A 16,247-nucleotide genomic window follows, 5' to 3' on the forward strand; every position below is an offset into this window, starting at 1 on the left:
TTATTAGACTATGCACTTGCTTATAGTATGAGAAAAGAATGAGGAAGCACAGATTCATTTTGTTCAACCTCTCTGCTCTGTTTTCTGTATATTCAGTGACTTTTTTTTTTGGTTACCGTTTGAAGGTAGGTAAAAGAGAACTGAAATTAAAAAAAAAAATTTCGCTAGGGATAGAGCCCAACCCAAGACCTTGGCAGGCAGAGTGCTCTACCACTGAGCCTGTCTTTGCCATTACTCAAGATGGCGAGCCAGGAGCGTCACTGTTTCCAGGTTTCAAACAGGTTTTGCGCCGCCTAGAGGTTAACCTCGAAGCCGTACCCAAGCGGAAGTGACGCAGAGGAAGCCGTCGGCGTCTCAGCCCGCCCCCACCCGTGCCCCGCCCCCGCGGCGCTAGCGGAGCCAAGATGGCGGCGGAGCTGGAATACGAGTCTGTGCTGTGTGTGAAGCCCGACGTCAGCGTCTACCGGATTCCGCCGCGGGCCTCCAACCGCGGTTACAGGTACCGAGTGGGATTTGCAGCCGGTGACCGCCAGGATAACGACTGTGTCCTTGGGCAGCACACACCGGCCCGCGCCGTTGCCCCCGAGCGGTCCCTTAGTAAGCCTACGACCCAGGCTGCCAGCGTCTCTGTCCACTTTTCTGTTTTGCTGGAACTCTTATTTTATTTTGTTTTCTTACTTCCTTCATGCATCTTTCCACCTATCCTCACCATGCCCCTTGGGACATCATCTGCTCCTCGTCATCCGCAATCCATTCATGCCTGCTCCATCTGTTACTCTTTCTGCGACCTTTGGCTTGTAATCCTCCACGCGCGCGCATTTGCACACGCACGCAGCACGCTCTCCCTCCCCCACTCTTCTGATTTCTCCTGACACTTGTCGGTAAATCGTAGTTTTGCTATTTTAATTGACACTGTTGTCATTCTCGCCAAGTGTCATCATCCACCGTTTGGTTTTTCCTTTAGGTTTTGCAGTGGACAAACGTTCAGGTCCCGTTTTCCAGTGATTAGCTATTGCGTCTTTTCATTCTGTGTGTGTAACCCCCGCTTCTCTCCTCCCACATAAAGTCTTGATTATGTAGGGATTTCTGCCTTCCTACCAACCTGGTCACCTCTTCTATAGCTTTTCAGAGTCAATGCAGCATTTTCTCTTGTAAGGGCTGACAACCTTGTAATCCAGTGACTGAGGTTTTGAGGATAGTGTAGGATGTTGTGGAATTCAAAGGGAATTCACTGGGATTTGTGTTGAAAACTCTGGAGTCTGAGCCCTCAACACTAAATAGCTGTGTAATTTATGAGCCAATCAATCTTTTTCTTCTCCAGGCCTTAAGGTTTCTCATTTGTAAAATAGGAGAATGTGAGAATACTGTGCACTTCTTATGTATCTCACAAGTTTTTTCAAAAAGATGTATTTAGTTTATATGTATGTGTATTGGTATTTTGCCTGAATGTATGAGTGTGTACCTTGTACTCACAGAGGTCAGAGTGATGTTGGGAGGCATCAGATCTCTTAGAACTGGAGTCACTGATGTTGGTGAACCATCATCTGGGTACTGAACCCTGGCCCTCTGCAAGAGCAGCAAGTATTCTTAACTACTGAGCCACAAAGTGTAGTTGTCTTTTACCTCGCTTGGTCCAGCACCGCAGAGCCCCAAGAGATCTGCTAGGTATCTTGGCAGAAACACATCCCAACTCCTCGGCGGCCCAGTGTCTCCTGCCGCCACACACTTTCCTACACTCAAACCGTCACATACAAGAACACACAACACAATAATCTTTGACCCAATTGATAAGATATAATTGCCCACTTAAACATACAAAGCCCAGTACCATCCATCCCTTAGGAACATTAATGACAACCTGTAAACACACAGTGGAATCTTTACACCAGCCTCCATTGTCCTGCCGTGGTGTCCCCTCCCTCTACCCCATCTCTTCTTTTCTGTTCCAGTCTCCTCCTCTTTCTTCAAACTTCTCTCCCGCCCATCCTTCCCTCTCCTCCAATGACAGGCCCCCTTCTATCCTGTACCTGCCTCACCTGTACTTTACAAATTCAATGGGGAGAAGATTCTGATGAAGTCGCCTGATTCCTGAGTACGTGACTAGGGCAGTGGAATTAGCATCAAAATACAGATTACTTCCGGGCAAACCACAACACTACAGCATTATAAAAATACAATACTCGTCCCTTTTCTGACTGACATACCTTCATGGTTTTTCTCTTGCTGGAAAATTACCTTCTACCTATCTCCATTTTGCTTCCTAGCTAGAGGGTCATTCACCACCAATCACTGGTTTTGCACAGACCCGTGCAGTGGGCCCTCTGAGTTGTGTATGTTTTGGTAGAGGTAGTTCTGCTTTCAAGGAACTATCAGACCCCACGTTGACCACGACTGAAACTCAGCATGCATCTTGACAGTAGTCAGAGGAACCATGTTATGATTTACCTAATACATCACTCTACCTGACCTATTCTGGTTTAGGCCAACTCTCTGTGGACTTCCATAGTACTTTATCTTCATCTCTATCTCTGCTTTAATGTTTAATGGATCTGCAGGGTAGAATGAACAGCTTGAAGTCTTGTTAAACTCTGTATCTGTAGGGACTAGAAGGACCAGCGGTGTCTTGCACATAGTAAGCACTTAGCCAATGCTCCCTGGAAAAAGAAATTGGGGCCCATTTCAGCAGGTAAAGTGCTTACTGTGAGGGCTGAAAAATCAACATTTGATCTCCCAAATGCAGGTAAAGGGAAGAGAGCAGTAACTTTACAGTTCGTCTTCTGACTGCCACAAATGTGTTATGGCATGTTGTGCATGGCTCTTGCACATATACACACATGGTTAATACATTTAAAAAGAAGAAATTGGATTATCCAACCAACCCAAGCACATGAGCTAACAATGGCTGGACTACTGAGTAAAGGGGTCTCTCTAGAGGTTAAGACTTCAAAATGATATAGAAACATTGAAGTCTTCTAGTTCCCTTTATTTCAAGCCTCCCTGCCTCCACCCACAGTCTCATTTCTTTCCTACTTCATTCACAGCCTTTTTCCCCTCATCAGGTCACTACAGTGTCCATCAAAGTAGGTTCTTAATTTTTCTGTTTCCTGTGCTTATTTTGATATTTCTTACTATCCAAGGGGTATCCTATCGTTACTTACTCTGACAGTATACTGACTGGAAAGTCAAAAATGAAGTTTGCAGCTGGGAGTGTTGACACATAGCTCTGATCTCAGCACTGGAGAGATGGAGGTGTATGCGGGTTGGGGATGTAAGGCCATCCTTGGCTCCAGGAGGCTCTATCTTAAACTCTGAAACAAGAACTGGACTGGAGAGATGGCTCAGTGGTTAAGAGCATTTGCTGCTCTTTGTAGAGGGCCTAAGTTCAGTTCCCAGCACATACAGTGGTAGGCCCAGGGGAGCTGAAACTATCTGGCCTGGATACCTGTACACATGCACACATAAATAAAAAACAAAACAAAACAAAACAAAAAACCTTCGTCTCCCCAATAACATAAAAACAAATAAGTTTAACCTTTTACTTTGTGGCAAAGTCATTTCTTGAACTTTAATCTCATTTTCTAAAATAAACATAATTGATTCTTGACATGCAAGATACACTCACCTGGTTGTCCCAAGAATAGAGTAACTCCTGGCATAGGAGTTGGCTGAAGAGTGTTACCTTTTTTCTCTCCTTCATTCCTTTATAAATAAGTTTTTATTGCTTAGGTAAATGAAAAAGTGTGACATTAGTTGTGTCTGTTTTACACAGGGTCTCACAGTATAGCCCTGTGGCTCCAATCTCCTGGAGATCTTCTTTCCAACTGTTGGGACTTAATGCAGTCCCATGGCTGCACATGGCCAGTGAGGTTAAGTTAGGTTAGGTTATAGTGTTGTTTGGAGACCAGCAAATCCAAGAATTCTTTAGACTTGGTTTTGGTGAGGGAGAGGAAATAAGGATCAAGGATGAAGGAAATTGCTGGCGTATATCCACTTATATATTAAAAATTTGTTTATTATTTGAGGACACTGCATACATAAGATGAAAATGATGAGGTACCAGCCTATAAGTTGTCATCTGACTTCCACATGCATATCATGGCGTACATGTGCCCCCATCCCCAAAATATATAAATATGCAAGCAGGCAAGTGCTTTTTAAAAAAGTTAATTAATGAGGACTTGTAGGATGTTCTACTCTGGATCAGACTCAAGTACTTAAGAGTCTCTGAAGGCAGAAAGAACATCAAGAGAGAAGGAGATGAAAGCATTTGTCTGACAGCCCTGTTCGGAGCTCTGCTCAACTAGCGCACTCAAGGGCCTGGCTTTGATCCTAAACACTGCAAAGACAAAATCCTAGTTTCTTGCTAGTTTTGATTTTCTTTTAACTTACTGTCTTGTTAAACTTTCTCTTTTTACTTTTCTTCCCCAAAAGTATTGGTGGTGTTTTGTAAGTTTTGTTTTTTGTTTTGGGACAGGGCCCTAATGTTGTAGCTCAGGCAAGCCTCACACTCCCCGTAATCCTGCTCTTAACTTAGGTATGCACACCACACTTTGAAGTCTTCAGGTTCCTAAGAGATAAATTATTAAAATAATTCCCCCTTTCCTACACCCTTAAAAAAACACATCTAAATCCAGTGTTTTGTAGTCTTGGTCATAAATAATACCTTAGATTTTGCTCAAGTTCATATAAATGCAGATGACAGTGGTTGGGTTTTAGGATGGTTTGAAACAGTGGTGTCTACATTTTTGATGTTTTTCCTGAACCCTGTTCTTATATACTCAGCTGTCCGCTCCTCATCTTCTCTTCAAAACCTATTAAGACACCTGAGATTCTGCATATTCAGAGTTCAACCTCCAGCCTCCCAGATGGTGTCCACAATAAGCTTCCCACATTTTAGTTGTTGGTAGCTTGTTGCTCAGGCCACAAAATGTTGGGGTTTGCCTTGACCTCTCTTTTGCTCTTGGCCCAGACCTCATTAGAAAATCCTGCTGCCTTTTCCTTTAGAATCCAGAATCTTGCTAGTTGCTTCTGCCCTGTCTCCTCTGAGCCCCTGTCATGACTCATTGAAGTTGATTGCTCTTAACTAAGTGCCCCCCTTCTGCCATCACAGCATCCATCTCTTCTCTACACAGCAGACAAAGGAATGGCTGTAATACAGGGGGCTGAGTCACAAACCTGTCTAAAATGAGGCCTAGCCAATTTTCACTTAGCATAGGAGCAGCCATGTTTTTGATGACTTACAAGGTCCTACATGGTCTGGCTTTGTTTTGCTTCTTTGGCAGTTGGCTTCTTGCAAGAACAACAGCTTCCTTGTCCTCAAACCTGACCAGCATACTTTCACCTCAATACCTTCACACTGTGCTTGGAGCACTTTCCTCTCAGGTACCCAAAGGAAACTGCCACCTACTCTACTTTTTCTTTCTTTTTCACAGCTTCTCCCTGAGCTTTTGACCAGTTTTACAGTGTCAGGCCTGGATTCCTTCCTATGAAGCAGCCTCAGGTCCAATCTAAAAGCAGGTAGCTGTCTTTACAACCTCTGTCCACTGTTTACTCTACATTTTTGCCCAACTCACTTTCTTGATGAGGCTACCTTGACTCCTTTTTTTGGTGTGGAATCAGGGCTTGGTGTTTGCTAAACAAGCTTTGACCGCTGAGCGCAGTTCTCAGCTTCCTGGTCACTCTTGAATTCCATAACCTGTCTCCCACTGCCCTCCTGGATTTCTACTGCCTCTGTATTTCCTTCTCACCTTAAACTGTAACCTAAGACACCGAGAATATGTATGTTTCCTTCTGTTGAAATGTATACTTTCTGGGGCTGGGGGTGGGGTGCTTTGTTTGCTGTTATAGCCTAAGCATCTAGAATAGTGCCTGCCACTTCATCAGAACTGTGTAAAGGCTGGCTGAAGTCCGTGAGCGATCATACGTGGTTAGTGATTTCTGGAGCAGCAGAAGCACTTTGCTGACCCCTGAGTAATGAAGCAGTATTAAGTAAATCTAATAGGTAGGAGAGTACCACTATAGGAGAAACTACATTTTTAGAACTTTTGTTTTTGAGATGGACTTACTATGTAGAATAGGGTGACTGTGAACCACAGAGGTCTGCCTGCGTCTGTTTCTTTAGTGCTGGGATTAAAAGTGTGCACCATGAAACTCAGATTAATTTTTATTATTTTTGTCTCTGATGTTAGGGATTATATGGTAGGTAAGACTGCATCACTTAACTACATCACAGTTCTCAAGAAATTTAGTTTTGTCCTTCCCGCCTATCTTGAGTCAGGGTTTCTCTGTGTAGCCCTGGCTGCCCTGGAACTCACTCTGTAGACCAGGCTGGTCTCAGACTCAAGAGACCCACCTCCTGAGTGCTGGGATCAAAGTTGTGCACCACCACCTGCCTGGCTGGTGGTTTTATTTGTGCTTACTTTGCATATCTCTGTTGGGATTTACTAAACTTGAAAGTGGTCCAAAGGAGACATTGCGTGTTATGTGTACTAGACAGTATGTGACATGAGAACACGGGGCTTCAGTTTTAAGTTATTGAGTTGTTTCTCTTGACTATTTAATATGCAGAAAGAATAGGCCCCCCAGCATTGGGAGGCAGAGGCAGTTAGACCTCTGAATTCAAGGCCAGCCTGGCTTAGAGAGTGAGTTCCAGGATAGCCAGGGCTATGCAGAAAAATCCTGTCTCGAAAAACCAAACCAGTGGGTTGGGGATTTAGCTCAGTGGTAGAGCGCTTGCTAGCGCAAGGCCCTGGGTTCGGTCCCCAGCTCCGAAAAAAAAAAAAAAAGAAAAATCAAACCAAACCTAACCGATGAACTGAACTGAACCAAACCAAACTGAACAGCCCACTCATGGAGTGTACCTGAGGCCCCAGACTTGCTGTTTTCCTTCTGTAGGGCATCTGACTGGAAGCTAGACCAGCCTGATTGGACTGGTCGCCTCCGAATCACTTCAAAAGGGAAGATTGCCTACATCAAACTGGAAGATAAAGTTTCAGGTAAGTGCAGATCCTCAAGCATGGCGGATGAATAGTTCCTCAGTTGATGACTGGCGCGGAGACATGCGGTTAGCTGGAGTCCGCTCACAGCCCCTTCTCACTGCTAGGGGAGCTCTTCGCTCAGGCGCCAGTAGAGCAGTACCCTGGGATTGCTGTGGAGACTGTGGCCGACTCCAGCCGCTACTTTGTGATCAGGATCCAGGATGGCACCGGTAAGAAATCCAGGCTTTCTGGTGGGATACGTTTAGGAAAATAGGCTGTACTCTAATAAAACTGTGTCCTTATTATGTTTCTCTTTCCTGCATAACTTTTTCTTTCCTGTGTTTCAATGTTACTATGATACTGTGGGAAAGGATTAATATTTTATAGATGTGAGCTTTTGCTCAGTTTTGTAAAGTTAATCAAAATACTTAACAAAAGATAGCATGTTACAACTATGGTGGGTTTTGATGAAATTGTCTTGAATCATAATTTCTAGAGCAGCATATCTCAGCCATTTAATTCTTTTAAGACAGAATCTTACTATGTAGTCCTGGCTGCTTGCAATATATGCCAGGCTGGCCTTGAACTCAGAGATGGGCCTGTTTCTTCTGGGCTTAAGGCTGTGCACCACCATGTCCCACCTCTTTGTAGTTCTTAATAGGTCGGTAACCAAGGACAACAAATATTTATGCATGAGGTGAGTTGTGACTGCAGCTCTTAGATTGCTGGTTGCAGGGTGAAGTAGCCACAGTACGGTTGGGGTGGCTCTATTTTAGCAGAACTTCATTGTCAGACTCATGCTGCAGGGAGAGTTGGCTTTTGAGTGGCATGCTGTCTGCCGACTGCTGGCCCGTGAGAAGATTCTAAGCAGGTCTCATGCATCTTGTGTGACACGTAGCTCTGATAGGCAGAGGTCACAGGGAGCTTGCTTTCTGAGATCCCTCCTCCTCCTCACAGGGCGCAGTGCGTTTATTGGCATCGGCTTCACGGACCGGGGAGATGCCTTCGACTTTAATGTCTCCCTGCAAGATCACTTCAAGTGAGTGAAGCTTGCTCTTGGTTTTCAGGGTACATAGTTATGGGTGCTGCCTGAGCGGGGGTTTCTCTCAGCACATGGTTTACGTAGTCTGCTCTGTACTTCTTCCTATCTTTGTCCCTGTTCTCATCTTTCCATACAGCCTGGGATACAGTTCAGATCCTGGCAGTGGTTTGCGTTGATACCTGTTACACCCATGGGGACTTTGCCCTTGCTTTAGAAAGATGGGGGAGGGTGGCGCACAGCAGCCTCGACTGTACACGGGCAGAAGCGCCGTTCCTGTCACGGCAGCTCTTGTGTTCTGTGCCTGCATGTGAGTTTGGCACAGCCGCAGTGTCCAGTACCACATCACCTCCCATCCCTAGGACAGTGTGGGTCTTTACTGCTCTGAAGCCCTGAAGAAGCTGAAGGGCACAGTAGCTGACACAGCTCCTTCGGGGCAGCTTAGGCGCAGGACTGGGAACTCTTGAGAGGGTGTCTACCACACACTCGGTGTGGCTTCTCAGTTGAACCTTTGGATGTTGTTTTCATTGTCTCCCTCATGTTTTATGGGTCCCCACTCTGCTTTCTGGCATTGCAGTTCATCAGAGTGAGACATAGTCAGATTTGGGTCAGACTCCGCTTCAGGTAATTGCAAACTGAGATTAAATTCTTATTTCCCCAAAGGTGGGTAAAGCAGGAAACCGAGATCTCCAAAGAATCGCAGGAAATGGATAGTCGTCCCAAGTTGGATTTAGGCTTCAAGGAAGGGCAAACCATCAAGCTGAGTATTGGGGTAGGTGTGATCCCTTTTCTTTACGTCTTATGTGTATGGGCGTGTTGCCTGCATATGTTTGTGCACCACAGGCATTCAGTGTCTGGAGGCTGGAAGAGGGTGTTGAATCCTCTGGACTGGAGTTATAGATGGCTGCTGGCTGCCATGTGGGTGCTGGGAGTCAGAGCCCTGTCCTCTGGAAGAGCAGTCAGGGCTCTTCATTGCTGAGCCGTTTCTCCAGCTGCTGTTCTCTTTTTTGAGACAAGGTATCACTGTATAATCCTGGCTGGCCTGGAACTTGCCATGTAGATCAGGCTAGCCTTGAATTCACGTATCCACACGTCTTCCTCTAGAGTACTGGGGTTAAGGGTGCATGCCGACTGAGTATGGGGTTTATTATTATTACTGTTTTCCTGTCATTCTCTAGACATCCCTTTCTCTCTCTCTTGTAGAACATTACAGCCAAGAAAGGGGGTACTTCTAAGCCCCGGGCCTCAGGAACGGGGGGCCTGAGCTTACTCCCACCTCCTCCTGGAGGCAAAGTCACTATCCCCCCACCGTCCTCCTCCGTTGCCATCAGCAACCACGTCACCCCACCACCCATTCCAAAATCTAACCATGGAAGTAATGATTCAGGTAACTCTCGACCTTAACTTGAAAATATCCTTAAATTATGTTTTAAATGGATAATCCATTTACTGATGAGTTTTTGTTAGGAAGTTGCTTTTCGTACTGACAAGGCGATGTTGGGGAGGGATCAGAGTTTTCCTGGTGAAGCGCTATCTAGCAGGTGCTCTCACAGAAGCCATGTGCTCGTTTAAGGCTGTTTCTGGGCTGGAGGGATGGCTAACGTGTGAGTGCTGCTCCTAGAGAGGACGTGAGTGCGGTTCCTAGCACCGCGTAGGTCAGGCAGCTTACCTGGGCATCTGAGGCTCTGACCTGAGCGCACAGGCACTCATGTGCACACACTCATACAGATGCACATACATATAATTAAAAGAGTAAAATAAGCCAGGTGGTGGTGGCGTGCACTTCTTTAATCCCATCACTCTAGAGGAGAGTGAGTTCCAGGGTGGTCAGGACTACACAGGGAAACCCTATCTCAAAAAACAAAAACAAAACAAAACAACAAAAAGACACATTAATTAATTTTAAAAAAGGACTCTTTCCTTCACTGTTTGTTAGGTGCTTAGGAGGCTTGTAAGTCAGACGTATAAAATGATTTTAGCTATAGCTCTAGTACTCATGTCTGAATGCACTTGGTAAAAATCATTTAAGTTTTCTCATAAAAAAAAAACCAAAAAACCAAAAAACCCCAAAACCAAAAAAAGCCAGATCTACTTTTAGGTAGCCTAGGCCTTGAATGTGCTGTGTAGCTGAAGATGACCCAGAATCCCTGATCCATCTGCCTTCATTTCCCAAGGGCTGGCAGTGTGTGCCGTAGCACGGCTTGCTTAAGGTCTTTAAGTCTTGAGTAGGCTTGCTTGCAAAATGGAGGTGAAAATGACCCCAGGTTGGTAAGGTTGATGCTGAACAGGCCTGCTGCAGTTTCTGGAACGTGGCAGCCCCTCTGTGAAACGATGCCATCGGGTGTCTGTGCGTGTTTGTCACCTTCCAGTCTGGTTACCCCACAGGCGGTGCAGCTCTGGGGAGGCTGAGGCTGGAGGATCAGATACAAGGCCTGCATGCTACACAGTGAGCTGTAGTAGCTCCACTCGAACAAAACCAGACAGCATTTTTGGTTTTCCTTACCAGCTAGGGGGAAACAGCAGGCGCAGTTATATTTTCCCATTTGGGAAAAAGGAGACCGTTAGGACTCAAACGGATTTCTCTTTTCCTTTTGAGGAGCTATTACCATGTAATCCAGGGCAGGCTAGACTCTCAGAAATGAGAGTCTGTGTGTGTGTGCAGATAACATACACATACACATTTAATACAGAACACCAGGTTAGAATTTGGTAGGCGTTAACTTTTTACTATTTGTTTATTTATTATTTATGAGTGTGACATTTCACACATTTGTGCACCGTCCTTATGCGGTGACCATCTTAGTTGTCTGTAGTGTTGCAGGAAGTGTGTGCTGCTGAAGTGAACACTTTTTGTTATTTTTCGAGATAGGTGCTCACTATAGAGCTCTGGCCATCCTGGAATTCACTAGGTAGACCAGGCTGGCCTTGAACTTAGAGCAGTCTGCCTGCCTCTGCCTCTGGAGAGCTGGGATTAAAGGCGTGTCAGTACTCAAGGCTTAAAGCAAACAGTTTATTCAGTTGTTCTTGGCAGATTTTATTTTATGCGTTTGGGCAGTTTGTTTGCATGCCTGTCTGTGCTGCATGTGTCTGCAGAGCCCTTGGCTGGAAGAGGGCATAGGAAATGTAGGTGATTTTGAGCCTTCATGTGGGCACTGGGAACTGAACCTGGGTCCTCTGGAAGAGGAGCCATCTCTCCAACTTCCCCTCCCACCACCTTTGAAACAGTATCTCTTGTAACCTAGGCTGCCCTCAAACTTGTTATGTAGCTGAGGATAGCTTTGAACTCCTGACGCTCTGATCTTCCTGTGTAGAGCTTCCATGTGTGTGCCACCGTGCTTGCATTTCTTTTACGATTACTTGTCAGTCACACCTGTGTGTCTCGTTCCTCCTTCCTCTACCTCCCCCCACCTCCCCATTCCTCTGGTTTTGCTGCCTGGTTCCCTTTTCCCACCAGAATCTGGGAGTTTTTAATTTAATGTATTGGGTAATACATGTTATTTTTTGAGTTTATTACTAAGGGTAAGCTTTTTCTAAAACTTTAGAGGTGGAAATTTTGTAGCTGTCCATTTTGCTTCATGTTACCAGAAGGTACCAGGGACCCTATTTAAGATTAAAAAAATTTTTTTTTAAAAATTCTTGCCCACTTGTACATTTTATTGAATGAGACAGTGACCCAGTTGCCCCCTTTTTCTTCTTTTTTCTGTTTCTGTGTAGCTCTGGCTGCCCTGGAACCCTCTCTGTAGACCAGGCTGGCCCCCCACTCAGAGTTCACCTGCCTCTGCCTCCCAAGTGCTGGGATTAGCTTAGTTATATTTCATTAAAAGAGGGAATATAAGTGAAATGACTTGAGAAAATTTGTGACCACACATCTAGCGATTAATTTTTTTTTTTTTTTTTTTTGGTTCTTTTTTTTGGAGCTGGGGACCGAACCCAGGGCCTTGCGTTTCCTAGGCAAGCGCTCTACCACTGAGCTAAATCCCCAACCCTAGCGATTAATTTTTTAATTAAACTTTTTATTTTGAGAATTAGAGACTCCTACACAGTTGTAAGAAATAATGAAAGGAAGAAAGAGTGCTGGGTACACCTCAAGTCCCAGTACTTTGGAGGGAGAAAGCAGGAGCAGCAGTTGAGTGCCGTCCTAAGTGACTTCACTTCTAGGCCAGCCTGAACTATTGGGACTTGATCTCAAATTGAAAAAAAAAAAAAAAAAAAAGCAAAGGAAAGAAAAAGAAAAATACTGAATAAAGTCTTGTATCATCTGTTCAGTATCTCTGATAATATCTTACAAAACTGTGTTTGGCTGTGACGTTATCTCTGGTCTTATTCAAGTCTCTCATCTGTCTGTGTGTACACATTGGTAGGTGGCCTTCATTTCCTACAGTTTTGCTCTGCATAGGTCTATGGAGCCATCGTGATGGGCAGGTTGCAACAAGTCCGTATCACTGTCTTTTATTTTAAAAGACATGCTATTATTGTTGTTGTTGTTATTATTTTGTTGTTATTATTTTGTTGTTGTTGTTTAGGGTCAAGGTTTCTCTGTGTAGCTCTGGCCATCCTGAAACTCACTCTGTAGACCAGGCTGGCCTCAAACTCAGAGATTCGCCTGCCTTTGCCTCTTGAGTGCTGGAATTAAAGGTGTGTGCCATCAGCATCTGGCTAACTTTATTATTTTTAATGTGAGTGCAAATCCCCTTAGAGGTCAAAGGTACCAGAGCCCTGGGAGCTGGAGTTACAGATGGTTGCGAATCACCAGACTTGAGGGCTGGGAATAGAACTTGGGTCCTCTGGAAGAGCAGCATGTGCTCTTAACCATTGAGCCATCTCTCCGGCCCTGCTATAAGAATCTTCAGTATCACCCTTTATAGCCAAATTCCTTTGGACCCTCTACTCCCGTCCCTGGCTCATGGAAGTCTCTTCTCTGCCCTATGTTTATATAAAGTTACTGCTTTAGGCCTGTTATATAAGTGGGGTGATACAGTTTAACTTTTGGAGACTGGCTTTTTTACTTAGTGTGAGTCTCAAGTCATCTTATATGTCAAGTTTTCTCCTTTTTATTGGTGATTATATGCATTTATTGCAGTGTTTTTAACCATCACCTACATAAGAGCATTCAAACTGTCCCGGTTTTGAGAGATTATAAATAAAGCGGCTGTGACCTTTGGGTGTAGGTCTCTTGTGAACACATGACTAAACGCTCCCCAACTCCCCCGCCCTCATCTTGTTTAGATATCCTGTTAGATTTGGATTCTCCAGCTCCTGTCCCGACTTCAGCACCAGCTCCAGCTCCAGCTTCTACAAGCAATGACTTGTGGGGAGACTTTAGCACTGCATCCAGGTAATGGGCACAGTGTACCCAGCAGCCGCTCCCTTAGTGTGTGGAGCGGTGGTTCTCAGTCTTCCTGATGCTGTGACTTTTTAATAGTTTCCAGGTTGTACTGCCTGCCAACCATAACATTATCTTATTGCTTCTTCAGAACAGTAATTTTGCTACTGTTATGAATTGTAATGTAAATACTGATATGCAGGATATATGACACGTGATCCTTGGGAAAGAGTATTGAAACCTCAAAGGGGTTCCTACCCACAGGGTGAGAACTCTGTATAGAGGATGTGTATAGTCAGGGAAGCAGCTGCTGTCCAGGGTTTCAGGAGGAGTTCTGGGGAAAGCAGTGGAGGAGTGCTGGACTCGGGGTGAGGAAAACTGCAGGAAGAGATTTAGGTGTACTTCAGGCCTGGGAAGGGGAATCTAGAAATTCTGGACAGCAGCTTCTTATACTTGGCAATAGACTGGAATCTCATACCAATGTGTTACCTTGGCTTTTTGTCTCTTCCTTTGTCTTACAGCTCTGTTCCAAACCAGGCACCACAGCCATCTAACTGGGTCCAGTTTTGAGTCGCATTGGCAAGAAGTTGAGGACACTTGAAGAATAAAAATGACCTCAAGGGCACCATTCTATGAGGGAGTTGAGGGACGGCTTAATTTCCCAGGACCCAAATCAGTGGTCAGTCTTTCCTGTAGCTTCTCTGTGCATTCAGGCTGGATTTTTTTTTTTTTTTTTTGGTTACCTCTGTGTTACTTGCTGTATATCCAGGAGACAATCTGCTGTTTCCTGCTCAGAACCAAGCAAGGGAGTAGTGGGTATTATCACACTGACTGACTTTGCAGAGTTCAGAAGGCCAACTTGATGAGTGGGAGTGACCTCGAACGTATGTAAATCCTTGAACTTATTTCAGAATCATCTCATGATTCCCTAGTTAGCAATTTCAGGAGAGACAAATGCCTTGAAACTGTCTTCTCCACTAATCCGAGACTAAATATGGTCAGGCTGGCCCCAGGACTCATGAAGTTAGGGTTTTCATGGGGGTAGATTTGGAGAAAGCTGTGTCCCGGCTCTCTTCTGTAAGGCCTCCTTCAGGCTTACCCCATGCAGTGAACTTCCCGTGCTGGGTGGAGCCCCATCACCTTCTTGTGTGTTTACATGTTGTTTCCTTTGACAAGAGGGTTATGTTGGTGGCACCTCACTGTTTTCTTGTTGAATAGTGCAGCATCTTTGACCAGTGAATATTTCTGAGATGAAGGGGTCAAGGGGCTGTGCTTTCCATGGTGTAGTCTACAGAAGTGTTTAATTTCTTGCGGCCCCACGGGATTGCTGCACTGACGCATAGAATTGATCTATACTCACCCTGTGTTTGACCTGAAGAGTTTTAACTTGATGTGTAGAGCAGAGAGCTGGAAGCACTAAGTTCCCATTCAGTACCCACAATGCCTTGCTGCCTGGTTTGACTCCTTTTCATAAACATTTCATTTCAGTCCATCTAGCACTTCTGTGGAAAGCTGCTGTTGATTGTGTCAGTGTGAAGGAGGTGAAGTCACAGCTTTCTTTACCTATGACAGTTAGGCTTTGCACTAGACGTTGATACCAGCTAGGATATCTTAAAGGAAGTTACCGCCCCATCACTCTCCAGTCTCTGGCCGCCATTCCTTTTACAGTGCTGTGAAGAGCGTCCTCTGAGGTCGGTGGGTACTGTCTCCTGTTGGTCGGGCAGTTTGAGGGAGGAGTGGGAGGACTCACACTCCTGCAGGTACCTGTTTGGGTAGCACACTGGCTGCAGAGAGTCCTTTCAGATATATTGTTTCTCAATGTTCTTCGTAGCTTTTTCTAACTTCGGGTCCATTTTTCCCATCGCCTCTTCCCATTCCCAGGCAGCTCTCTTGTTGCAGAGCCATGGCAGGACGTTTAAGTTCCAATAAAAACACTAAGAAGAAAGTATAGAATCACTAGTGACTGTTGGGAAACCTATTTTCTCAATCTTCCTCCATTTTGTGTTCTTTGTATTCTTAAGATGATAATATATTATGTATTTGAATTGCTGAAAATTGAAAATGAAGTTGAAGATATATGTATATAAGCGTATGCTGTATTGGTGCAATAATGGTAATTAAAGATATTAAAAAAGACGCTGGTTTTTCATCTTTAGTTTATGTTCGATCTCCCCTCCCAGTGGTAGGAATTAAACCCAGGGCTTTGTGCATGCTAGGGAAGTGCTTTAGATTGTTAGACATACTCATTGCTAGCCTCATTTGTCCTTTTAGCTTACCTGGCCCAGCACAAGAGGGCCAGAAAGCCATAAAGGACACGTGCACTTGTTACTCTTTTAAGAGACCGACTGTGGCAGGTGTTTATCGTGCAGAACACTGCAGGATGAGACTTAGTATCCAGGGTCATAAGCAGGGGAATACAGAAAGGGCCGTGGTCATTGCATCAGGGGTACTTTTGGTGCCGCATCACACGTGTTAGAGCTCAGTGAATAGGTGTCTCTGAGCATGCGCAGGGCTGGGGTTTGGTTCCCAGCACCACATACCGTTGGGCATGACAGCACATGCTTGTGATCCTAGCAGTCGCAGGTGGAAGCGGGAGGAGCACAAGTTCAGCATCTGTCGGCTACCGAGAGAGCTAATACCATCCCTGTCTATATGAGAACTCCCCAACTCCCCAAACCAACCACCAAAACAAGAAAAACTTACAGTGCTAAACACTATAGTGTTACAGACAACACAAGGAAAAAATTGCAGATTACTAATAAGGGGTATAGCATCCGAAAAGTGTAAGGAATTCTTACCACTCAAAAACAACAACAACAACAAAAAAAAAAAAACCACAAAAAAAACCCAAACCCCCAAAACACTAATCTGCCTTGAGAATGGTCCAAGGCCCTGTGGTATGTGGTTT

At 44.9% G+C, this 16,247-nt stretch overlaps 1 protein-coding gene across 2 annotated transcripts; it reads left to right on the forward strand.

Moving 5' to 3' along the window:
- The first annotated feature begins 372 nt into the window (after nt 1-372).
- On the forward strand, nt 373-15,475 carry Necap1 (NECAP endocytosis associated 1). 2 transcript variants are annotated; one of them, XM_006237305.3, is made up of 9 exons: nt 373-499; nt 5,433-5,517; nt 6,895-6,995; nt 7,103-7,207; nt 7,935-8,016; nt 8,680-8,788; nt 9,220-9,403; nt 13,243-13,351; nt 13,861-15,394. In XM_006237305.3, the coding sequence occupies exons 2-9, from the start codon at nt 5,486-5,488 to the stop codon at nt 13,907-13,909; spliced, it is 771 nt and encodes a 256-aa protein (XP_006237367.1). In that variant the 5' UTR covers nt 373-499; nt 5,433-5,485; the 3' UTR covers nt 13,910-15,394. The 2 variants fall into 2 exon arrangements, with proteins under 2 accessions (XP_006237367.1, NP_001025090.1); NM_001029919.2 differs by lacking the exon at nt 5,433-5,517 and having other exon boundaries at nt 386-499; nt 13,861-15,475.
- The last annotated feature ends 772 nt before the right edge of the window (nt 15,476-16,247 follow it).

Source organism: Rattus norvegicus, chromosome 4 (genome assembly GCF_036323735.1).
Source record: "Rattus norvegicus strain BN/NHsdMcwi chromosome 4, GRCr8, whole genome shotgun sequence".
Taxonomy (NCBI): Eukaryota; Metazoa; Chordata; class Mammalia; order Rodentia; family Muridae; genus Rattus; species Rattus norvegicus.